Source organism: Pseudopodoces humilis, chromosome 4 (assembly GCF_049639895.1).
Source record: "Pseudopodoces humilis isolate 2021_Gansu_Grassland_sample_001 chromosome 4, ASM4963989v1, whole genome shotgun sequence".
Lineage (NCBI taxonomy): Eukaryota > Metazoa > Chordata > Aves > Passeriformes > Paridae > Pseudopodoces > Pseudopodoces humilis.
This window is the reverse complement of record NC_142203.1, coordinates 53,949,706-53,976,161: the sequence shown is the minus strand read 5'-3', so window position 1 is coordinate 53,976,161 and position 26,456 is coordinate 53,949,706. Positions and strand designations below refer to the sequence as shown.

The following is a 26,456-nucleotide window of genomic DNA, read 5'->3' as shown; positions in this document are numbered from 1 at the left end:
TTCTCTGTGGTGCCAAGCAATAGAACAAGAGGCAATGGGCATGCACAGGAAATTCCACTTGAACATGAGGAGGAACTTCTTTACTATGTGGGTGACTGAGTACTGGAACAGATTAACCAGAGAGGGTGTGGAGTCTCCCTCACTGGGGATACTCAAGAACTTCCAGGACACAATCCTGTGCTATGTGGTCTAGGATGACCCTCTTGAACAGGGAGGTTGGACCAGATGATCACTATGGTCCCTTCCAGCCTGACCCACCCTGAGATTTTGTGATTCCGTGAACGGCAGCAGAGCAGCAGGACAGTGAATCAGGTGAGCTTACCCATATTTGTTGCTTCGTCCTGACAGGAGCATCAAAGACCTCAGCGAGGGAGGATGGAAACAGCCATAGCCAAGGGATATCTGATACTTAGAAAATATTTTGGTGCTTATTCTACTTCAAGAAACAATTGAAGACCGTCACAATAAAACGACAATAACATAATTGTAATGTGGTAATATGCAATATGGTAATACAGTAAAAGGTATAAAGGGTAGTAAAGTATAGTAAAGTTTAAAGGGTAAATGACATAAATCTTCAGTGACATCGGAAGACAGCGAGGTCAAAGGCCAGTAAATATTTCACTTGCCCGCCGTACGAAGCCGCGCAGTAACACCCGCAACGCCCCTCATGGCGCACCCGCTCGGCGATCGACTGCTCCGGCCGCGCCCGGGCCTGGGCGCCGGTGGGCGGGTCTCCGCGCGGAGCTCGATTGAGCAGCCTGTCCCTCAGCGCTGCAGTCCCCCGGTCCCGGGCCGGCTTCCGATGCTGCGCTGGCTGATCGGCGGCGGCCGGGAGCCGCAGGGCTTGGCGGAGGTGAGGTGGCTTCCTGCGGAGACTTAGGCTTGGGGTGGGTGCCATGAGGTCGGGATGCACTGGGCCGTGGCCTTTCCCGCTTGGTAGGTCTGGGCCCCGGAATGGGCCGTGGTCCGGGGCGGGTGTCGGCCTGCGAGGCAGTCGGACTGGTAGAACGGGTTACGGGCGTCCTCGAAGAGAAACAGGGACGGTGGGAAAGCACAGAGGCGAAGCTTGAGGACGGTGTCCAGGTCTGGGCACTTCAGTTCAAGGAGGACATCGAGGTGCTGGAGCGTGTCGAGAGAAGGACAACGGAGGTAGTGCAGGGTTTGGGCTGCAAGTTTTGGGTGGAGTAGCTGAGGGAGCTCGGGTGGTTTTATTTTGGGGAAAAGGAAGTTCAGGGGAGATCTTAGCACTCTCTCCAAATGCCTGAAAGGAGGGTGTATCCCTGGGGGTTGCTCTCTTCACCCAGGCAACCAGTGACAGGACGAGGACACAGTCTCAGGCTGCACCAGGAGAAGTTCAGGCTGAGCATCAGAAATAATTTCTTCTAAAGAGTGGTTAGATATTGGAATGGGGTGCTCAGGGTGGTAGTGGAATCACTATCCGTCGAGGTGTCTAAGGACTGGACATGGCACTCAGTGCTGTGGTCTAATTGATAAGGTGGTGTTTGTCATAGGCTGGGCTCGATCTCAGGCGTCTTTCCTAACCTAATTGATTCTGTGAACAGCGGAACGAACGAGCTAAGATCCTGCTCGGTGGGAGTTACGGTATGTAGCTTACATGCAGTTCTTGCAGCTCCTGCCTTCAGGACTCTGAGGTCGATAATGTAAGTTGTAGGCAGTAAGTTATTTATGTGTCACTGTAGTTTGTAGTAGCTTTCCAGCATTTTGTCTTATTTCCTCATCCATTAAATATGTTTTGTTATGGAGTGCACTTTGTTATGGAGTAGCACTGACATCCTTGCTGCTACTCAGATTAAGAGTAATGTTACTGAATTAGAGGGACAAATGCTTCTAAGAGTCTGCTGAAGTTCTCAGCATCGATTTTACAAGAGTTAATTAAAAGTATTGCTGTGCTCCATACACTTAGTGCTTTTGTAATCTAGGTAAGTATGAGGAAATAATTATTTTTCAGCTGCTGTTCGTGAGCAAGTTACGCCAATATCAATGTTTACTTCAAGGGTCAGTACTTAATTTGGGTCCCAGGTTGGAATGATGGTGTGTGGGAATACCTCTAACCTTTGTCATCAGTCAAAGTGCCAGATGTATTGCAGTCATATTTGCAGGTTTGTGTGTAGTTGATTTTAGAAAGAGGATAGGAAATATGGTGCAGTTTTTTAAGATGTGCTAGAAAACTGCCTTGTTCTGTGCCCCTCTCCAAAATTTAGACTCTGGCTTTGGTTTATTTAGTGTGATTTAATAAAGCATGAGCATGAATCAAGGTGTGGCCTGCTTCTTCCCTTCTGCCACTCATACCTTGGGTAAACCCAATCCACAGGACTTTTGTTCTCATTGTTTTGTTCTCACAGAGCTGTGGAATGACAGTAATAATTTTGCTTCTCTGTTGAAAATCTGAAGAACAGGTATTGCTGAGGGTTAGTCCCTAGACCTTTTTCTGCCCTGCATGATTTAATACTGTTTCATCTAATAATCTTCATTGCAATTAGTTCTTAATAGGTAGAAAAGCCTACAGCATCCCACACAGCAGTGTGTGGGCTGTGGACTCATGGTGTTTGTTTCCTGTGCTGTGACTTCAGACAGCTGTGATAGAGTGGCATTGCACTGGGTGAATAGAGGAAACCTGGCAAAGCTGTACTGAGTTTGTGAAACAGAAATTTCTCCTTACTCTTTTTTTTTTTTTTAATGTGAAATTTGAAGTAACTTAGACTTAAGCTCCTGCATCTCTTCAGTTGATGGCCAACCATGGTGTTCATTTTAGGGTGGCTGTGATAGTGGGAGCACTTAAGTGCAGGAGCATCATGGTCCGTGGGAACTAATCTGTCATGCACCATGATCCATAGATGAGTATTCCTCTGTACTCTCATATCCATGTTTTTCATTAATTGCTTTTGAAAATCACACTTTTTGAATGCCTCACATGATGGAGGTTATATAAATTTTTGAGGTGGCGATGAACATTTTGTTTCCTTTTTTTTTCTGATTACTTGTGTTGTTTACAAGTCATGCATAAAAACGTGCGTATTGGGAATAGATTCCATTTACGTAACCATACAACTTTTACGTCCAAAACTTGGTGTTGCTACAGGAGACTCCAGTTAGTAGTTTGTATAAAAACAATGGATTTCTTCAGAGAAAGAATACTCAGATAGCCCAACACTTGTGTAAATATTAATGAAGATCTAAAGAGAGCATAACTTGTTGTGTGACATTTCTGGGGAAAAAGTTGTTATTTTGTTCTCATGTATAAGTACCTTATCAGCACAGTACCTTTCAGTATTCACAGGCATTGTTAGAATTAAGATTAGACTTGTTGTTCAAAAGAAATAACACCGTCTTGTATTGAATAGGAAGTGACATCAGACTGTAGAATTCAGTTGTTAATGATACAAATTCTGAGTTTTTCAGAATGGTGTTAAAATTGTTTTCTGAATATATGTTTTCTGACTGCAGTCAGAAATAATAAGACTATAAAACTTGGGTTTCTTTCAAGCTGTCCGTGTGAAGGGCTGTCTGAGGGACTGCAAGAATGCAGTCCACCCTGACAAAGTAACAAGTGAAAAGGGATGAAATGAGTGTTGAGAGAACAGGTACAGGAGGTGTATGTCATTTCACCTTACAGAGTCTCTCTTGGAATTTTTGCTCCTTACATTTTCAGCCTTAACATGGCTTGAACTTTTGTGGAAAAACCTATGCAAAATGGGATCTTGCAGCACACACATGATAAATGGGTATCTCTCAGGAACATAAATCTGTGCTGGTGCATCCTGATGCAGAATTGGTGTTGATGTTAACGTGTCATTTTCCCAAATGCTTCAGAGTCCTTTGGGCCTGCCATGAAAGTAAGGGTAAGTCTAATATACTGAGATTTCCTTAGGAGTTCTAGAACTGTCATTTTTTTTAAGGAGTGTTTTGATTAGCTTTTGATGGGTGAACTCCCAAGTTTTTTAATTTGTTATTACAGCCATGCAGATTCTACTTGCATTATTTTAAAGGGGAACTGCTGTTCTCATGTGATTACATAAAATGAGGAACAGTTGCTTCATGAAATGCATCAGGTAGCACAAAACCAAGATAAAATCACAAGAGCTTAATTTAAAAATTAAGAACTCTTAATTTTTGAAATAACCACAGGTTTCTTTCCATCTGTATTTGCTAACTATGTCATTCTTAGTTTCTGAAGAATATTATTGTAGTACCAATATCAGAGTAATGGAAAATTACTATTTTTCCTGCAAGAAAAGGTTCAAGTTTCTGAGGATAACATGTTAATCTTTCATTTGGTATTACCTGTCATGTGTACTGGATGTTGTACAGTGTTCTATAGTTGCTGTTTTTACAATGTACGTTCTGTTGAAGTTCTCAAAGAACAGTCTTGGAAACAGTATGATGTTGACTGTTGTGTAAAATGAATCTAGAGGGGAGAGAGTGCTGTCACTGAGTAACTACTGAGCTGCTTAAATGTTTTTTTTTTTAAAAATAATGTCTGACAACAAGTTGTTCCAGAATGTTTAAAACCTTAATTACAAAAAAGTTGTCTTGAAATAAAATTATGATTGAGATTGGCAGAACTACTCTGCCTTGAAAATGCAGTTCTATGCAGTATTTTATGGACCCTACCTAGTGATCAGCTTGCTCCAAGTGATTGATTGTTCTTTTAATTAATAGTCTAGTTGGGGGTAATTGCAGATGCTGTTCTATAAAATGATTAATCATTCTCTGTTTTTTTAAGTGGTTTGCTTTGGTATTTTGTGAGCAGAATACCAATGGGTGATTTATATATTATGGAACAGGACAGCATTTGTTCTTATTTAATTTAAATATGTTGTCTTTATATAGGATTTTAAAATTGAACAGTAGATGAAAGTTATGAGAGGTTCACAGCCATCTTGTAAGAGGTGTAATTTAATGAAAAACTGAATGTATGGTGAATTGAGTCATGAGGCTGGCTTCACATGACAGCTTATAACTGAACTGGGTTTTCATCTCACTGTATCCTTGATTAAATCTGTACGAAATGTTTTTGTTGAACTGAAAATGCTATATCATAATTTCAAATACATGCTATAGAAATCTATTATTTATGTGAAATAACAGGAAATTTTATTTTATAATTATTTTCATTAAGGCAAAATGGTATTTCAGAAACTTCACACATGAGTCTGTATGTAGGTTGTTAGACATTACAAAGACCTGATGAAAGTAATTTTGATAGTGCAAAATAAACTTACTTCATTTTTTATGAATTTTAGAAATCCTCTGTACAGACAATTGGTGAAGAACAAATACAGAATCCTTACACGGAGCTCCTTGTGTTGAAAGGCCATCAAGATATAGTACGATTTCTAGTGCAAATAGATGATTGCAGGTATGAAATGCCATTTCAAATTGTTTCACAATGTCCTTGGCAATATGTTTGTAAAAATGTAGTAACATTTTAATCCTGTCTTTTTACTTTTGCGGGGTGAAGACAGGAGAAACTGCTGGTAAGGCAAAGGATGAATACTCCCTTTTCTTGCTATGTTTGTGAATCTTTTGGCTTCTAAGTCCTACTTTAATGACAAAATAATGGTGATAATGTTATGTTTCTTAGTACAGATTAATTTGTTTGTAAGAATTGCCTCTAGCTAATTCAGCTGTTCTTTATCAGTCTGTTCCTGGTCTGAGTGTTGCCTTCTGTACATGCGTAGATTCTCACAGGATAATATGGAGTACTATCTGCTGCTGTTCTTGCAAGATGTGTGTGTTCTATATTTCTGAATTGAGGATAGCTTTTTTACCTTCTGGTTCTATGAAAGAATGTAACATACTCCTACGGATGTTCTGTAGCAATTGGACATGCCATCTTCAACAATGAGTGTTGCTTTTCTGATCTTTCGTTGCACTTTCTTTTGATGCTATAGTGCTAAATTCACTTGAGCTTTGATTAATGCAATTTTTTTAACTTTCAAAGTTTTAAAATTTTTGGCTACTTTATTCAGAATGACTACTTATCAAAAGTAATCATATGCATAACCTCTGCATTACATCTCTTCCAGTTTGATCTGATTCAACTTACTATACTTTGAAACCTGATAGTTCCTTTGTCTCCTTCAGGTTACAGCTATATGCACCTTTTTGTATGTTCCTGACAATCTCTGTCTGTAACTTCTGAAGACTGAGTTATTTATCTTCTGAGGACAGTTATGTAATAACTGGAGAACTGGTTAAGAGGATAAAGTGATTGTATTTACCTTTGTCACTTAGGAAGTGTGACTGAGAGAATGAATTGTAATAGCTGTACATTACAACATATTTTCTATTCCAGTTTTCTCTAAATTAGCCTTGCATGTTCTTTAACTTAACACAGTTCTACAAGAGAAGAAATAATTTTCTGTCTTAAAAGTAAGGTTGTGAAGTCTTCATACAGTCATAAAATGTAGTGACTCTTGACTGATGTGGAGAATTAAATAGAAAATGTTTAGTGCCTAAGAATGTAAGTAATAGGCAAGAATAGCTCTGTTAAGGAGCTATAGTAATTTATATATTTTATGAATTAGACACAGAAGGAAAATTCTAATATATTCATCAATACATGGCATGAAGTTAACATAGGCAAGAGTTTGTTTTATACCTTGCAGTGTACAGCAGGTGTTTTGTGAAGGGAGGTTTGTCTCCCTCCCAGTCCACATGCACATTGTCCCAGTGCACATTGATTGGAAAGGACCATGCTAGTGGTCTCTTCCAGTTCACAAATGCCCACAGAATCTTATTTTCTAATATTATATATATCTATACGTATACATAAATAAAATTTCACAGAAGACTCCATGGAGGATTTTTAGCTTGACAGTTTTTATTTTTAATTTAATAAATACATATATATGTCAGGAAAGATACATGCATTATCATAACACTTTTCTGTGTAGTAGTCCACCAGAAGATTCATATAAAAATGGAAGAATCTTGTATGGCTTCTTCAATACTTTTTTTCCCTAAATGAGTTATTAAAATAATAATCGTAATACTTTATCAAAGTATGCTTTTCTCAAATGTATACTGGATATGTGTAATTCATTTTTGTAGTAGCACCACAGTATTCTTAGTTTACATATGCTGTCTTATACAAAGGGGTGTTTTACCATTTTTGGCTTTGTTATTTGGTAGCAGGTAAATTACTAAAGCTAAAATCATGATAATCATTGTAAAACTAAAGCCTTAGTGACGATGTTTAAGGTAGGTTATCATATAGCGTATGGATGACAAGTAAATTGTAGCTGGATAGTATTCCAAGAGTTGGAGGAGTTTAAAAAAGTTGTTTCAATTGTTACTGACAGTAATACTGATTTTTTTGTTTTTTATCAAGAATATTCTATTTTCTATATTGTTAAACCCATGATAATATTTTTCACTTTATTCTTTTCAGTAAGATTAGTATTGTTACACAGCTTCTGAAATGTTTTTATTTAGTTTCTGCAGCTATTCCGTTGTGTGCTTTTTGTCAACTATTGTAAGCCAAGTTTCACGCTTCAGGTCTTTAGATAATATCATCTTAGTGAGAATTTTACAGAAGGATTTTCTTGTTTTCTCAGTGGCTCAGCTAAAACCAGTGAGTGGAAAATTTTCTCAGATTGGTTTTTGAAGATACTAAATAAATCCTCTATGAATGTAACAGAAAGCTGGTTGCTTCTTTTTTTTTTCTCTTCTTTGCTCTTGTACTTTTTGAACATGGACTAAGGTTCATATTGATTGGAATATCACTAAAGAAGGCTAAGCCTCAGCAAGAGTCTTCCGAAAACTGGACTGAGATGAAATTGCAAGTAATACTCTAGCATTTGACACATTAAATTAAACAGAGTTCATAACACATTTTAAGAATAGATTTTTTTGTTGATCATTTCACCATTCCTTGCTCCTTCAGGAAGCAGACAAGGTTATAGATGATGGTGATCATGACTGGAAGACTGAGGTAACCCATGAAGACATGCTTTTTATAACCCTGTTGGAATTCTTAAGTCTTGTTCTTATGTTAAGTATGTGTTGAGAATCACCTATTTAAATATACTAATTCAGTTTAGAAACTGTAATTAGGATTTACCAATACATGCTTATTCTTTAAAGTCAGAATCTGATATATCTTGTAAGCATTTTTTCTTCCATAAGTATTTACTGCTTTTCCATTACATTACACTAGAATGAAGTTTTCAGTTTGTTACAGTTTTTTGTTTTGTTTGTTTTTTTCCCCAGGTTTGCATCTGCAGGAGATGATGGAATCATTTTTCTGTGGAATGCTCAGGTTAGCTGTCTTTTTTAGGGGTGGCTCGTGTGTTTTGGTGAGGGTAGAAGTTGAAGAGATGAAGTAGAAATGTCTAGGAGCAAAAAAGCAGAATAAATAAGAATTGTTGCAGAGCTACTGTTTGAAAATGTAGAAGTGGAGGGAGTCTGTTAAATCTTAGTTTACGAAGGAGAGTTAGGAATGTAGAAGCTGGATGAATCCAAGGGAAGGGTAAGTTTTGGAAGTTAAATGCTATGGGATGACATAGTGATTTTAGAAAAATCATGGTGTTAAAAGCAGAAGTGTGTATGACGTTGTGGCTTTAATTACTCCTTGAAAGTATGTTTTGTGTTTGCTCTAAATGCTGAAATGCTGACGTAATGAGATCCCAGACCTGGCAGGATTTTTATATACGCTTAAGATTTAAGTACATTTCAATCACTGTATTAGTAATATCTCTTTAGTATGACTGATTAATGGAGAGCTATCACAAAATTGTATTGGAAAGATACCAAAATCAGTAGAAGTTAAACATATAATGCCTTGCAGGAACAGGTCTTTAATAGCTTGCTGTGATAAAAATCTCCTTACAACTTTTGAAAACCTTACCTTAAGATGTTAATTTTATCGTACAAATAGTGCTCTGTGTGACGCCTACTGTTTTGCTCTTCTACTCTGTTTCTCCATATCATTGACAAAACCATAGAGAACTGATGAGCATAATAAGAAGTTTGAAGGGGAGACCTACTGTACCATTTATGGTGTATCAAACATTCAATTGAGGAAGAAAAAATCCTAGACTTTAAATTTTCTTTAAAATCTTCTGAAAAATTTATGTGACATTTATAATAGTGTAATTTTAAAATACAGAAGGACAGACTTGAAACTTTTCTTTCGAGCACCTTCTGTTAGTGCTTTGCTGGTTTTGAAGGTCTTTTATAGTTTTATAATTTTGTAATTTGGAAAAGTAAAGAGATTTGAATATTAAAACCCACGTGTGTGAATATATATGCCCAGTGTTCTGAGCAGTTTGTGAACATAAAACTCATTTGAATACCCAGCTCTATGGAACTGAGTTCCATTTTCTACTTCTATAGGACTTCTATTGTTCTTTTTAAAGCAAATCTTTGTACTTTTAATTTAAAATATTAATCCACATCTGTCAAGAAGTTTGCAGTTAAAATTACCCTGTATTTTAGCTGCACGTTTAAAATGCTAGTTTGCTTTTGCATGTTTATTTGTAGGGTTTTGCCATTTAACTAAAATATTGGTAGAAGCAGCTGTAGTTGTCTAAAGCACCAGTTTAAATCTATAGATAATGTCCATCCTAAATAACTCTGGCTGGAGTTTGGCCATAGATATAGGTCAGGCTTTTCCAGTAATTAAAATTTTAAAAAAATACATTTTCAGGTAAGGGTTTCTCAATAAATCTAAATTGCTGTAGTATTTAAGAGGGGTGAATAGCCAATATTTTCTTTTAAATTAAATGAATTTAACAGAGTTTTGTTCTTAAGGGCTTTTAGACATTTTTTACTTAGTAACTTGTGTTAGGTACCACTTCTTTAAATTTAACTCATAGTATGTTATTTAATTTAAGATCTTGAACAGCACAGAAGGTAGAAAGTAGTAAATCCTTAAATTACTTCTGGAAAGGAGATTTTAGACTCAAGAAGTTCTTGCTTTAAAAAGACATTTGATGCCTCTATTTTGTGTTACAGTTGGCATTTTCCTATTTCAGACTTCATTTTCCCCTGTTTTTGTTTTTCAGACTGGAGAAAAACTTAATGAACTTCATGGACACACACATAAAATTACAGCTATAGCACCATTTTCTTCATCAGATGTTACTGAAGAAAAAAATGATTTGATTATAACAGCATCAGCTGATAGAACAGTTATTGTATCCTTTGATCTGGGGAGAACTTAAAGTTCCACTGGCTTTTTGTGCTTTTACTTTTAAAGGTAACACTGACGCAGGTTGCAGCCCATGTCAAAACTTAATGGCTTCCAATACCCACTAGATTTAATTGGATTACCCTGGGGTTTCACTATTTATTGTTCACATGTAGATACAATCCTTGCCACAAAAATGAATCCATAACAGGCTTTTATGAATATATCATTTAGGCCAAATATTGAAAGGATTTTTAGGGTTTAGGATACCAAGTTTCTGCAGCTCTTTCCTAATCTGTCATTTAGTTACCAGCATGGCATTTACATTTATGATACATAGAAACTTTTCTGTTTCCTTAATGAATAAAGACAGGTTTGGGACTGCACTAGTGGCAGACAGATTCGGAAAGTGTCATGTTTCCATTCTACTGTAAAGGTACTGAGGAAACCCTGTGAATGTCTCTTGTTTTGTTTTATACATTAAGTTATTATGTCTGGCTCATGGGTCATGTGTGCAGGTGTCTTAGAATGAACAGCATTGCTTTATTTAAGAATAGGTACATAATGAATGGCTCAGAAGTGGGCACAATTCTTAATTTGTTTTTGAAACTCTTAATATCTCAATTTTGTTTTTCAAAGGATGTAGAACAAAGGTAATGGTGTGACTTGGTTTTATTACTGTGTTGGAAAAGGCGACCTAAAACATATAAAGTTTTTGATGAAAAATTTAACATATTAGTGTGCAATTAAATATGTATTTCTCAGAGACCTTGATACTGTATTTCACAGTAGTTACAGATTTATCTAACTAAAGCTCTTGATCATTTCACTGAGAAATTCCCTGAAGAACTTTTGCAGGAGACATATATCTGATTTTTTTTTCTGCAGTGTTTGACAGTTCTTCAAAGATTGAATGTATGGTTGTCTGGAGGGAGTGATCTATGTGTTTGGAACCGAAAATTAGATCTCTTGTGTAAGACCAGTCATCTTACTGATGCAGGTAAAAATGGAAATGACTCATTATAGCTGTTAAAGTGCAAGTAAAATGGATCTCTATAATGCTGCAAAACCAACTTGGCAAATTCATTTTAATTCTAATAATAACATTATGTATTAGAGCCACTCTTTATTTTTTTAAATGTCAGATATAATAGTTTCTGAACTAAGACTGCTTTTAATGTTCTGTGCTGTGTGAATTTTAGAATATCTCAGATCTCAGTAACTGTACATTATCTCTGATTACAGGGCTAGAGCTCGGATGCTGATTTATGTGTTTGCTGTAACATGTACCAGATCCTTTGACTGGCTTTTTGTGTGATTGAGTGGGAGTTCTATTATATGTCTAGGTGAAGCTTTGTAATAGTAGAGCAGTAAAGATTACTTTTTGTTGTTAAGAATCAGTACTTCTGATGTAGAAAATGCATGTTTTGATAAGAGTATAATAAACTTAATCAGAAATCAATGTCAGTCATGCTTTTCTATTAATAAACTTCTATATTATCTGCCCATGTGAAGAAAATTGTTGCATGTAATTGCTGTATGTTACAAAGATGCTTACGAAGCTGTGAATTACATTTGAAAGTGGAACCAATATTGGCCTTGTTTTTGTCATAGAATACAGTAGTGGTAGGCAAAGTCTTCTGAATCCTTGAGGATATTAATACTTCTTTTGGTTTAGTAGGAAATATGCTAAATAACTGTTGGACCATGGTGCTTAAAATGAAGTGCTATTGAAACTTTGGTACAAGGAGTCAATGGAATGTGTGGCATAGGCCCTCTCTTCCTAATATCTGACTTAGTGGAGAAAGAGATTGCTTATTCCTTGGGTAATTTTCCTCTAGTGGTACTTTGGCACAGGGTGAGGCAGTTCTGTGCAGGATGGGTATTTTATCATATGTTTTATTCTTCCTCATCTTGCTCTGCACATTATTTTAGAAATGTGCATACTTGAGGTAGTATTACTTTCCAATAATTTTGGTACTGCTTGTATTTAGAGTCACAATAATTGTCATGGTGTTTTTAATACGGTCCAGCATTATGACATAAATATCTTAATTGTATTTAAAATCAAAAAAAGATAAAGAAAATAAAAAGATCATTTACTTTCAGCTTCACCACAAGTTTGATGTTCAGAATTCTGCTTGATTCAGGACAAAAACCCCTGACCTTACCTCTGTTTGAGATAATCTGTTAATTTCTGGTGCCTTTTAATTTTCTCTTCAGGCAATATACTTTTGTTTTGATAAATGGAAAGAAGATTGTTAAGAACTTTACTAATAAGGAATTAGCAGTTTGTTGTGTTTTCTTGTAATCAATTAATGTCCCTTTCTCCCATATTTTTTTCCAAAGGCATCAGTGCTTTGGTTGAATTGCCCAAATACTGTGTTGCAGCAGCAGTTGGCAAAGAGCTAAGTGAGTATCTCGCATTTTCCAGTGCTCATGCTCCTCCATAACAGCTGCTTATCAGAGATATGTGTGAACAGCACTCTGGAATTGTATAGTAAAAATAAATGGTATTAGGCTATGATCAGCAACATTTTTTCTTTTACAATCGAGGAGACAATACTGATTTTATTCAAGAATTTTTTAGAGATATGCATGACATGCAAAACAAAACTTTTCTATATTTAGAATCAGAATCACTAAAATTGGAAGCAACCTCCAAGATCATTGAGTCTAAGCTTTGACCAATCACCTCTGTGCTAACCAGACCATAGAATTAAGTACCATGTCCAGTCATTTCTTGAACATGTTCAGGGATTCTGACTCTTCCACATCCCTGGGCAACCCATTCCAAAGCCTAACTATCCTTTCTGTGAAGAAATTCTTTCCGATGTCCAGCCAAGACCTCCCCTTGGAATAGCTTGAGGCTACTTCCTTTTTTTCCTGTGACTTGTGGCCTGTGAGAAGAGGCCAGTGCCCACTTTGCCACAACCTCCTCTTAGGTAGTTGTAGGAAGTGATGAAGTCTCTCTTTACTCAGTGCTAAACAACCCAAGCTCTCTTCTCATAAGACTTGTGCCCCAGACCCTTCACCGACTCTGTTGGTGTTCTTTGGACACACTCCAGCACCTGAATATCTTTCTTGTTATGAGAGATGCAGCACTGAACACAGGACTTGAGGTGTGGCCTCAAATGGCTGTTGTGGCCTCACCAGTGTGAAGCACAGGGGGACAACCCCTGCTCTGATCCTGCTAGCCACATTATTGCTGGTACAGGCCAGGATGCCACTGGCCTTCTTGGACACCTGGGCACCCACTGGCTCTTGTTGGTCAAGCAGGACCTGTCTTTCTTAACCCCATGCTGTCTGGGCCTGATTTCCTGGTTGTCCTGTATGTGCTGTGTGGTCACTCTCAAGATAATTTGTTGTATCATTTTACCTGGCACTGGGATTAGGCTGACAGGTCTGTAATTCCCTCAGTCCTTCCTACAGCCAGTCGTGTAGATGGGCATCACATTGACCGCTGGGACCTCCCTGGTTTACAAGGACTGATGATAAATGACAGAGATTAGCTTGGTGAGCTCCTTGGTCAACTTCCTCAGTGTCAGTGCCGCCTGTCCAGATCTGATTGTGACAATTTACATTTGTTCTTTTGGAGAGGGTCCGGAACTGCTTACCTGAGCTGTCAGATACTCAGATTCTCTAGAGCCTTCTTGTCCCAGGGTCTGAAGTATGAGGTATTGATGGTCTCTTACTATCCAAAGCTATAATGAGTAGCTTTTGTAGTACTCTTGAGATAGAAATTCCAAGACTGATGAAAATAAAGTCTTAATTTCTGACAATACTGATTTTCTTACTAGAGGATATTGCATTTTTTTGAATATTAATGTTTCAGATATACTAGTCCTCAAGAAACATGTTTCACTTTTAGTAATTTTTCCATAAAGGTGTCTGATACTTTTCACTTCTGGTGTTGACCAGTTCTCTGACTTTCAGAGTTACTAGGCGGAAGTGTTTTATTCTGTATTTGCTGTGGTTAAGATGCCTAACTGGTAACACTGAAATAACTGTTTCCTGTTTTTTGATGTTATGAGTGATCATAAGTGGGTCTTATATGGTCTCACTTACAATGTTTAATTTGTGTGTCTGAAAAATGTTTTATTTAAACATAGTTCCATCTTATTCCAAATGAAAAGGCTTATTTAGGCAATTTTTCTATCTTTGCAGTAATTTTTAAGTTGAGTGCTTCTAACAATGGGTCTGAAAGTTGGAATATCCTTGAAGTAAAGCGCCTTGTTGACCATCAGGATAATATTTCATCTTTAGTCAGTGTCAATGGTAAGAGTAATTTTATGATGTTACTGGTTTTGTTAGTTACCAGTAGGATGTTTCATCTATAGAGTTTTTATTTGAACCAAAGTTTTAACTGGAAACATATTAACTAGTAGATGTACCTTTTTTGTAGCTGCAAAGGTAGTGATAGGACAAAATATATTTCCTTTGTTCATGGATTAACTATGAAATGAAACCAGGCAAGTTGTAATATAGAAGAGTCAATGTCATTGATGGAAATGGAACTCTTGGTCTTTCTGTTGGGAAAGTTAAAAATGCTATTTTTTTTGTCTTGTTCCTTCTTAGTCTTAAAATGGAATATGCAATGCCATGTCCCTTGCAGTTGTAGTCCTAAGGTAACTGAAGGTTCTGAGTGTGCAGATGTGAGCCTGCATATAGATTCGTTATAGAGATACAAAGCTGATGCTATCTATGCTGCTCATTAGAGTAATACTGAACTAATACCTGAAATTCTGTCTACTTTGCTGCAAGTATCAGCAAGTCTTTTTTTTTTTTTTTACGGAGCGTCCTCACAGACCAGGAATAGGTATTACTGGCAGGATAGAGAGTGTGTATTTATCTGTGCATGTATCTATGTCTGCCTGGTTCACACAAAGGCACTGTGTTACAGAGGTAACAAGAGGCTGAAAAAAAGCAAGTTTGGATTCTATGGTACTTGTTTCTGAGCTGAAGTGTTGCCATTATTTTCTTCTTTTTGATTATGAAATCAAAGCAATATTTGGCTTAAAAGGACAAGATGCTACCTGCATTAAATACTGTTGTAGAAGTTCCTTTCCATGTGTCATAAATTCAAAATGAGCAGATACTTCAATATTGCCATTATAACTCATTCATTCCGTTTGTGATCAGAATTTCTATTTATGGGAAAGGAATACATTATTGTGTCTGGGGGATGTCTGTACCCTTGCTTCTCCAAGGAATAGAAGGGCTTTGTATGTAGAAGTGAAGTTCAAATATTTGTACACACTTCTGGTCGTGTTCCTTAACTTTGCAACTGTATACTGTGCACTGTTGGCAGTGAATGTTCTACTTCCTAGTTATAATTTTACAGGAGAGCTCGTCTGAGCTATACTAGGTAATTAGATGAGTATTTTCTCAGAGAGAGAGGTTTTTGTCCAGTCAGTTTTTTGTCCAGACATTTTACATAGCCTTACATATAAAAGGGCTGTCTTCCCTTTCTAGGGTTGTAACTTTGTGTAAAATTTATTTTTTTTAATATAATGTGATTTCTATGTGTGATTTTTTTTTTTCCCTTCAGATTTGACTTTTGTGACAGGTTCTCACATAGGTGAGTTAATAGTTTGGGATGCACTTGACTGGACAAAGCAGGCATCTGAGTGCAACTTCTGGGACTCCTCTGTCCATCCAGATGTACAGCCAGAAATAAAGTTATCCCAAAGCCCCCATGAAACTTCAGTTCAACACTTAACATCTGACGAGGAGGTAAAAAGCTTCAGAGTAAATTACTTTAAGTAAGGTAGGATGATCTTACCACAAAAGACCTTGAGTGGTTCCTATTTTCAGTTTCCTTGTTTTAATGAGAGGCTTCATTAAATATGCACAGCTATTTTATATGGTCAACAGTTTTTATAAAATATATTGGCATTGACCTATATGAAGGGTTTAATATGTTGATGGTATGGAAACTAATGTAATGGAGTGTCACAACAGCATTTCTTTTTGACCAACAAAGATTTATTATTTGTTTACAATACCACTAGAGAAAAATAAATATGGGTGCATGTATTGATGGCGCGCATCTTTTGTATTCCAGTTTCTGGAAATACAGTTTTCCCAATAATGCACCTGTTTGAGCAGTTACAGCTGAGATAACTATAAGAATACTGTGGGGTACTATTTAAGAGCAGGCATATGTCTATGCTTAATAGTAAATCAGTATTGCTGTTTCTGTTCAGGTAGACAATACAGAATTGTATACTCAAATATGTTTCCAAGATTCTGTCTACTATTGCCATGCTTTAGAGATAAGTTCTTGGTCAGAATACTCAGTTAGAACTCAGTTATTGTACAGCAAACACTAAAAATACTCAGGTTGATATTTAATTTCATGTAATGTTACCAATGTTGGTTACAAAATAAAAGATCTTTCATTGTTGGGGTACAGTGGGATTTAGTTTGAGGCATGTTGGTCAGTTACTGGAAATGATTAAGGAAGAGATTCTTGGAAATGGATTCTGATATATAAGCTGTAACAAAATAATGGCTGTGGAAAAGCCTGAATATAGGGTAAGGACCAAATAGTTGCCTGATGCATTTGCATCTTTCTGATTAGAACTTTTCCTAAAGCCCTGGAGAGAGAGAGTAATATTGTGGCATATGGGGGGGTGCTAAAAAAGATGTGGTTGTCTTTAAAGGTGGGATTTTCAGTGGTTTTGTTGTCAGTGTTTATTGCTACAATGAGCCAAAAGTGAATTTTGTTTAGGATAAGTTCTGTAATTTGGCTTCAAAACTTCCATGCTTGAAAAAATGATGTATGATGTGTTTTAAGGAAGTAGAAAAAAATTTGGGAAAGTCAGAGATTGTCAAAACATTCAGTGTGGAATCTGGGGGTGTTGAAGGCTTTCTTCCATTCATGGAACTGAACTAAACTAATTGCTATGTTTTTTTTGTATTTTTTTTTCATTGTGAGAGTTTTGAATGATGGGAAAAAAAGGTGGTTCTAGTGTTACATACCAAAATAGATGGTGCTTTTAAGGTAGTGCTGTCTGTTTTGTAAAGCTCCTGCTTAAAAGGTGGTGCAGAAATGTATTTGTATAATGTATTATTTTGTTACCTGCTACCTCAAAGCAGAACACCGTTCTGCATGTTAAAAAAAATAGTGTAAAATATATGTTTCCTCTGTTTTCCAGACTTGGTAGTTAGGTAGTTGGAGAAGATACACTTGTCTAGTTTGACACTGAGCTTATAAGCAAAACATGATTCTGAAACAAATGGGATGATAAAGGTTTTCAGAACTAGGAAACAGTGCTAAGGAGTGCATCTGCTGTCCTGGTATGTGTGTGTTTAGCTTGCCTTTTAATAGAGGTGTACAATTTATGCTTCATGTGTTTTATTTTCTTGGATTTTGAGATGACCAGGATTTTGCCAGGGCTTGTGAAAAAAGAAGAGTGCTCCATGAAGAGCATGTTTTGCAGAGCTGTAAGACTGTATGGCTTAAGGTGGAAGAGTTATGTGGAAGGCCACTGAATTTGAACCTTATGCGAAACTAGGATAATGGGCTCAGTGGTTTGGTTTTTTCGTCTTTATTTGGAAATGGTGCTATGAGAAATCTGTTCAGTTTCAGTGTTTCCACAGCAGTTTCACATAAGGAAAAGAAAAGAATAAAAACCTGGGCAAAGAGTTTTGTACAATGTCAAAACATTGTTGAATATACAGAGGAAATTTTAGTCAAAGACTCTAGGTTACAAGTTGTACAAAATGTTGACAAGACATGTAGTGTGAATTGTATATGAGATGTTAATGTTTGGGTTGTGTAAAAGGAAGCAGGCTGTTCAGGGAAGTGTTCCAGCACACTGTCATCTGAACAAGGTATGTTAAAAAAACTGCAAGTATATACTGAATGGAAAGATTTTGCACTCCTGTGGTACTGAATATTAATGATATGTACTTACACAGGATTGTATACGTGTTCTCTTAAAGTTCATCGCAAGTCATGAAGTGGTCCAGGTCCAAAGATCTCTAAACCATTTCTGGAGCCTTAGGGTCATGATGATTATGAGGTGGAACGCCTACACTCTTTTGAAAAAGAAGATTGAATACAAAATGCAGTATTGTGTAATACTTTACTATGAGAGAGTTCGTTTTCTGTATTCAGTAGAGCCCAAATGCTTTAGCAAGGCCTCTTTATCCATCTCTACCCTCAGTTAAATTTCAAAAAAGTCAAGAATGCTGAACAGTTTCCTGTATTCTCAGTGTTTCTTGATAAAACGAGAGTTTTTCAAAACATGGGACATTTATTTTACTTTAAGAACATAAGCATTTAATTACAGAAATGTCTTGATTTGTTGGTATCTTTAGTTTCTGCTTAGACTCTGAGGTACAGGATAAAAATACAGACATTAAATTACTGCTTAGAGTATAGAATTATATCCCACATTTACTTTAAAAAATCCATCTCTTTTTATAATTTGCTAATTTCATATGTTTGGGATAAAGCAGTAACATGAGGGCAGAAACAAGCTAGGTCATAGTATCGCTGGAAATCCATTTTATGCAAGGTGATCCTTCAGTATCTGTTTCTGTAAGTTGTTCTATTGAATTTTCTTTCCAGTGTGTGTTTGCTGCTGTTGGCAAAGGCATATACGTATATAATCTTCAAATGAAGCGTGTGATTGCCTGCCAGAGAGCTGCTCACGACTCCTCTGTGCTGCACATTGAGAAGCTTCCAAACAGGTACAAAACATAGTGCATTTTGTTAATGTAATAAAGAAAAGCAAAACTTGGAAGGGTGACTAGAGACAGACTGCAAAGCTACATTGGCTTTCTAGGGCAGGGACTTGATCTTCAATTTGAGCTGCTTTTGTTAGGTAGAGCATGTTAATATGATTTTGGAAAATTATCATTGTAATTCAGTGGGAAAACCCGTATTCCAGTATGACTGGTACACAGGATGAAAAGAGCTATTTTCAAAGTGATGCAGCACTGATGAAGCACTTTCGTCTGTAGTGTGAAAATATAGCTTAATGGCATTTTACTTCTAGAAAGCCAAGGCATACAGCATATTCAGAATATATTTTTCACTAAATATTTTGTAACACTTGAAATGATCTAACAAAAATTAATAACTTGCAGTTTTTGTTTGTTAGAAATTTAGTTTGTCAGAATTTCTAGCTGGAGCTTGTTTTGACAGCCAACTTGGACAAGTTGCTGCATATATATGTATATGCTAATAGCAGTGTTAGATCCCATTATATTCTTGTTCAGTGGGGCGAAGTCTGCCAGAAGATAAAAACTGAGGCCTTGGTCTTGTAAATGTGTGTGTTCTAAGCTGTTCTAAATGTGTCATGAAACAGAGTACCTATCCTTTCATTATTTTTCTGTAAGAAAAAATAGTTTTTTGCTTAATGAAAGTAAACTTGCAGAAACCAACTAGTGGAACTGTGTTTGCAGAGTCTAGACTGGTTATGTTTTGGTTAACATAGTGGTATGCTTTTAGTATGGGGTTTAAAAGGTTTATTTTTTCTACTTATTCTACAAGTCTATTATAGTTTGTTCTGCTAATGAATTTTGTTTTCTGTGGAACATCTGCACACCCTGCTATATTTAACAGTTCTAGTAAACTTGTGTGGAACCTGAAGCACTTACTGTCTTTTTCATAGAAGCATCACAAGGTGATTTGCACAGGTAAGTATCCATGCTAGTGCTGCTTATCAACTGTTTTTACAGGCAGCTGATCTCCTGTTCAGAAGATGGCAGTGTGCGCATTTGGGAACTCAGAGAAAAGCAGCAGCTGCCAGCTGAACCAGTTTCAACAGGTTTGCTAGTAGTGGGGACTGAAAGGAACATTTAAAAACCCAATATTTACCATACAGGAATAGAGAAGCTTTCACACTTTGTAAAGAGAGACACTTGTGTGTAACCAACTGATCTCAGGTGTGGGAGGGAAACTGAAGAGAACATGGGTGTACAAGTCCTCCAGGATCTGATATGGGATGGTAGGAGGTCCAGCTGAAACAATTCTGTTTCATAGCCAGAAAGCTTACTTGGACTTCACAGTTGTATGAGCTGGTTAAAAGAAATGACCTGACAAACCTTCATCCTTTCCTCCTTGTACCAAACAGTACTGAATTCTAGTACCATACATGAATGAATAGTTGCAGGACCTTGTGATGAAACCTTGCAGATAAGCAGCTGGCACCAAAAAGAAAGTGTTTTCCATGTCTCCTCTTTGAGCTTGGAATGATATTGGGACTTAGTTTGAAGCTGTATCCAAACTCGCATACTGTGCTGCAGTCCTCAGAGCTAGTTGCTAGTGTTACAGGAAGCATTTTCCCCAAGTACAGATATTCACAGAATCACAGAATGGATAAAGGTTGGAAGGTACTACAGTTGGTCATGTGGTCCAGCCTCCCTGCTCAAAACAGGTTGATCCTGGAGCACATGGCACAGGATTCTGTCCAGATGGTTCTAGAGTATTCCCAGTGATTCCCAGTGTGTTCAGGTGCTCAGTTACCCACACAGTAAAGAAGTTTTCCTCTTATTCAGGTGTAACTTCTTGTGCATCACTGTCTGTACATTACCTCTTGTCTTACTACTCGGTACCTCTGAGAAGAGCCTGGTCCATTGTCTTGTACCATTGTCCATTGTCTTGGTACCCTCCCTTCAGATACTGATAGACATTGATGAAGTCTCCTCTCAAGGCTGATCAGGCCCAGTTTCCTCAGCCTATCCAGATGCTCCAGTCCTCTCATCATTTTTGGAGCCTTCTGCTTGACCTGCTTGCTTGTCCTGAGGAGTCCAGAACTGGACACAGCACTCCTAGGGAGACCTTGCAAGGTCTGAGTACAGGGGCAGGATGACCTTCCATGACCTGCTGGCAATGCTCTTCCTAATGTCCCCCCAGGATCTCATTGGCCTTCTTGGCCACCAGGACACTCCGCTGTCTACCAGGAGCCCCAGGTCCTTCTCCGCCAAGCTGCACCTCAGCAGGTCAGCCCCAGCTGCTTGAGGTTTTTCCTCCCCAGGTGCTGGACCCTGCATTTGCCTTTGCTGAATATCAGATGATTCTTCTCTGCCCATCTTTCCAAACTGCTGAGGTCCTTCTGAAGGGCTGCACAGCACTCTGGGGTGTTGGCCATTCCTCCCAGCTCTGTGTTCTCAGTCTGAGAATTTTCTAAGGAGGCACATTCCACCTTTTACAAGTCAAGGATGAAGAAGTTAAACAGTTCTGGGCCCGGTATTGAACCTTGGGGGACACTGCCAGTGACAGGCCTCCAACTGTGCCACTGATTTTGACCCTCTGGGATGTGTTGTTCAGGCAGTTCTTGATCCACCTCACCTCACTGTCCACTCATCCAGCCCACATCCCTGAGTTTGTCTATGAGGATGTTGTGAGAGACAGTTGAAATTCCTGCTGAAGTCAAGTAGACAATATCCACTGTTTTCCCCTCATCCATCCAAGTAGTTGTTTCATTGTAGAAGACAATTGGGTTGGTCAAACATGACTTAGCTTTATTGAACCCATGCTGCCTATTCCTGATCATCATCTTGTCATCCATGTGGATAGAGATGGTCTCCAGAGTGAAGTGCTCCATCACTTTCCCAGGGATTGAGGTGAGGCTGACTGGCTGCTAGTTTGCTGGGTCCTCTTTCTTGCCTCTTTTGAACATCAGGGTGATGTTTGCTTTCTTCCAGTCCTCAACATCTCTCCTGATCTCTATGACCTTTTAAAGGTGATCATGTGTGGCCTTGTAGTGGTGTCCACCAGCTCTCTGAGCACTTGTGGATGCATCCACTCAGGGCCCTTGGACTTGTGAATGTCAGGTTTGCCTAGATGGCTTCTAGTCTAATCCTCCTTGACCAAGGGAAAGTCTTCCTTCCAGATTCCTTTACCCTGGGCTCCAGAGTCAGAGAATACTGGGGGCTGTTCTTGTCAGTGGAGACTGAAGCGAAGTACAGTACCTGACTTCTCTGCATTCTGGTCTACCAGGGTCTCTCCTTCCATTTAGTAACAGGCCCACATTAGCTTTAGTTTTCCTTTTGTTCTTGATGTATGCCCTTCTTACTGTCTTTGACATCCTTAGCCAGTTTTAATTCCAGATGGAATTAAAACAATTAAAACTTGTCTAATTTTTCTTTACTCTGACAGCCTCTCTATGTTCATTTCAAGTGGCCTGACCTGCTGCCATCTCCTGTGTATTTCCTGCTTATGCCTGAGTAATGACAGTTCCATTGTAGTACTTGCTACTCTTTTTGAGCAATTTCCCCTGTACACTGGCGGTTGTGGTCTGCAAGAGGTACTCTGGACAATATAATTGCTATCAAGGACTGGAAACAGCAACAGTTGCTGTTGTTGATCATCTGTATGAATCCTTTTATTCAAGGTGTGAATAATTTTCTTGATGTATCTTGTCTACCTGGCTGTTCATCTCATGTTGATTTATTTTAAAAATACATTTTTGCTGCCTGGGTTGATTCAGAAGCACTTTTTCAGGATCTTCTGTCTTCAGCATTGCTGATGACAGGCTGATCTACACAGTGACAAGTGGTATTTGGTTTCACATTAGAAGTTTGGAAAGAACTTTAGGGAGATACTGCTGTTGATTTGCGCTATTTTTATTCTAGGGATCCCATGAGAAGTTGTTCATCTCACCATCTATCTGCCTTGCACCGTGACCACAGTTTAGCACAATTCTAGTTTTATGTGCTGGTAGGGCTGAGGGAAGAATTTGGAATAAAGTCTGAACTGCATTGTCAACAGAACCCAACCTTCTTACTTGTGTTAGTACTATTACACAGTTCTGGGGGCTGTGGCTGTGTACTTTCGTGCAATCTAAAGGGAACATATGGAATGCTATATTTGCACTCCACATTGGCTGATAGTTTTAAACCTGAAGGAAGGAGGCAAGGAGACAGCACTTAAATGCTGTAGTGCAGAACATACAGAGGAGAGATTGGTGCCTCATTTCTGTGCTCTTTGTACAAGTAACAATTTAGGAGGGCAGAGAAAAGATAAACATCACTTTTTACACCTACCTTTGCTGTTCAGTTCATTCTGTCAGCAAGTCTTTGTATTTGTTCCTAAATCTGTGTATTGTGTCACCCATGCGTGTAATTCAGAATGTTTTCTAATTTACATTAAGTGGGACATGTAGCTATGTTTCCTTCTTCCCTCCAGATGCTGAAGGGCTGCACAGTACAATGCTTCTGTCTTTTTGCTATACAGAGTGTCCTGCTTTTAGATTTTATGTGGCTTTTGTAGTTCTCTCTTTAAGCTAGAAGAAATAAATAGTATTTGTGATTTTTGCCAAAATAAGACTTTAATTTTTTTTTTTCCCTCGCAGGGTTTTTCAACATGTGGGGATTTGGAAGGGCAAACAAGCAGGCAATCCAAGCTGCTAAGAAGTTGCATGAGAATACACCTGTGTATTTCTTGGAGCTGGTTGGTGATTTGATTGGTCATTCATCAGCTGTGCAGGTAGGTCAGTTTTAGTAAGAATGAGAAAAAGTGAATGTTAGTAAGTAACATAAATTTGACAGCGTTTCTTGAATTGTAACTTCTGACTGTCTGGCTCTGGAGGCTAGGAGCATATTGTTTGTGTGGTATTTTTCGTGCAGTGTGGAAACAGTAATTCATGCTGACTTAATATTCTAATGACAATTCGCTCACTCATGCCTGAGGACTGTGTTTGTACATATATGCTAGAGATAATCTGACAGAGTATTTGGCTTCATTTATAGACTGCAGACAATACAGCTGGGAACCATGTACATGACTCAGATTTCATCTTAAGTTTACAATCTAAACAAGGGCTCCTGCAAAAACAACCAAAACCAAAACACACTGAGTAATTTCTTGGCCCTCTGTGCTGTGAGCATTAGGGAGGTCTTTTAACTTAAGCAGTACTACCAGTATTATTATTCCTTTTGTCTGCCTAAACTAGTTTCCTTCACACTTTTCTGTGACAACCTATTGGAGTAACAAAGCACTTTGTTACAGTGGACTTCTACATACATTCTTGGCAGGAGCAGGGGGAAGGGCAGCTAGAAGGGGATAGTGTGGTTCTGGAGTAGCTTTGCTCACAAGCATTCGTGAGACAGTCTGGATTTCAGAACTGCTGCTGCTAAAACATGAATGCTTTTCTTTAATAGCTAAGGTGAACCTTTATTACCACAAGGCTTTCTGTCCCTTTCTGCCATCTTTCTTTTGAAAAACTGTTGGAAAGGGTCTCATTAGCCACTTGGAAGGTTGCTATCTAAGAAAGAGGACATAGTGTGTAATTCAGCAAGAGACACAAAGAAGGTGAGAGGCATATGTTGGGTCTTGTCTGAGGCCCAACTCAGACTCCTTTGCAGAGCAAAGGAGTAATGGAGATGGAGTGGATGTGGTTTCCTGCAATGTTCTATGTATGGAAAATTTTGTTTTTTTTTTTAAACTCAGATGGGAGTTGTTGAGGAAGAAGATGTTGAGTAGTGGTGTGATGGCCAAGGTGAGGGCTTGTCAGACTCTGTCTGCTGGAACTCTGTAGCTATTAAGTGACCATTCCCAGGGCAGGTAGGCTTTGGCTTGAATGCTTCTGCCAGACAGATCCCTTTAACAAACTCAAGAATCAGGGCATTGTGAGCATGCCATAGTGACATCACTGGTTCCATTTGCTGTTGTGTTGAACTGCAGTTAGTGGTTAATTTTGCAGTCTTGTGAAGGTAACAGAAGTTAGGGGTTAACTCATGATTTCTCAGCTCCATTGGTTTTGCAGGATCCTTCCACTGGTGCTATACTTCCTTCCAGTGTTGAGTTTCTTGCTTGTTTGACTTCCTCTGTGTGACTAGGCATGTGCTGATGTCCGTCATACCTTTGGTCTTTCCAGGGCTGCTGCTAGTACCTTACTGTGTTGTAGGGGATAGGGGGCTCAGTGTAACCAGTGAACAGAGCACTGTGGCTTCTGTTCCCAAGAAACCACGTCGGAGCTGATGCAAGTCATTCATGCTTCTACTGCTGAACTACTTGCTACAGTTTCTTCAGGATTCTGTCCTTTAGCTTCCCTATCTTTAAGGCTTTACTGTTTTAGATGGAGATCTTTCAGTATGAAGTGCCTAAAGAGTAGCAATGTTAAAGAGTTGTTCTGCATAGCAGTTAAATGGCATCTCTAACATACAGACAGTATGTAATTATGTATTCCCGTCTATAAGCAGAGCCATTTCAGATACATGTATTTGTTTAGTGCAGCTGTACACTAAATAATTAAGCAAGCTGACCATCGCATGCAAGCATCATGGTAATAATAGTTGTTTCATTGCAGATGTTCCTGTACTTTGGTGAACTGGGATTGGCTACATGCTCTGCTGACCACCTCATTATTTTGTGGAAGGATGGTGAACGAGAATCTAGCCTCCGCAGTTTAACACTGTTTAAAAAATTGGCACAAAACGGTGATTTTCAGCTCAGACTTTAAATTGTTTGAATACAGGCTGCATATATGTAAACTGGATGTGCGTTAAACATGAGTGTAAAGGTATGTCTGAGCTACTGGAAATCTGACTACTAGTAAGGCTTACACTTAATATCATGTGTTATATTGAACTTCTCTTAGTTGTTACTCTTCTCAAAGGAGAATTTTGCATTTTGGTATGCTCTGTCAGTAGAAATGGTGTTCTCTTGAAAGACTGAAGGTAATGATGTTTCATTAAATAGTTTCTAATATTATTCTGAATGTTTAAAATTATCATGAATGAATGTCAAAATTAAGAATTGTGAAATACTTTAGATGGATCATAATTAAAGCAGTTGAGGGCATCCAGAGTGCTATGTGCAGGAAGAAGGCATGGGAAGAAATCTGCAGCTTCCTCTTTTATCTAGTTTATTTCTAGAAGCTGAACTTTCCTCACTGATGGCTCAGATTTGTGTGTATACAGAAAGCCCCCCAAAAAATCATTCTCAAATAGAAAATTTGCGTTTGACATTAATATCCTGCACCAATGGTAAGAAAAAGAAAAAAAAGGTAGGTAGTTCCTACCTTTTGTTGGTTTGTCAGGTTTTAATTTTTGGCAAACTGAGGTACATAGAAACTATTTACTAGTAGTAGCTGCAGTTTTACTTGGATTAGCCTACATTATCAGAGTTTATAAAGCACCATTACCAAGTCTAGCATGCAGTGTGATTAGTTTAGCTTTGTCTTTCCATAGTGCATTCATCAAATTAATTTATATCTAATAAAAAGTGTTTGCCTTACCATGAATTTTCAGAATGTAAAATACTTTCTTAAGCAATTGGAGTTGATACGTTCAGTAGTAGTGAAACATATGAATAGTAAATTCTCAGCTG

At 38.0% G+C, this 26,456-nt stretch overlaps 1 protein-coding gene across 1 annotated transcript; it reads left to right on the top strand.

The window, feature by feature from the left end:
- The first annotated feature begins 761 nt into the window (after positions 1-761).
- WDR41 (WD repeat domain 41) lies at positions 762-26,364 on the top strand. The gene is made up of 13 exons (XM_005532511.3): positions 762-856; positions 5,268-5,383; positions 8,242-8,290; positions 10,038-10,169; positions 10,536-10,598; positions 11,051-11,162; positions 12,512-12,574; positions 14,330-14,440; positions 15,714-15,898; positions 18,747-18,868; positions 19,862-19,950; positions 23,479-23,612; positions 25,435-26,364. The coding sequence occupies exons 1-13, from the start codon at positions 806-808 to the stop codon at positions 25,585-25,587; spliced, it is 1,380 nt and encodes a 459-aa protein (XP_005532568.2). The 5' UTR covers positions 762-805; the 3' UTR covers positions 25,588-26,364.
- The last annotated feature ends 92 nt before the right edge of the window (positions 26,365-26,456 follow it).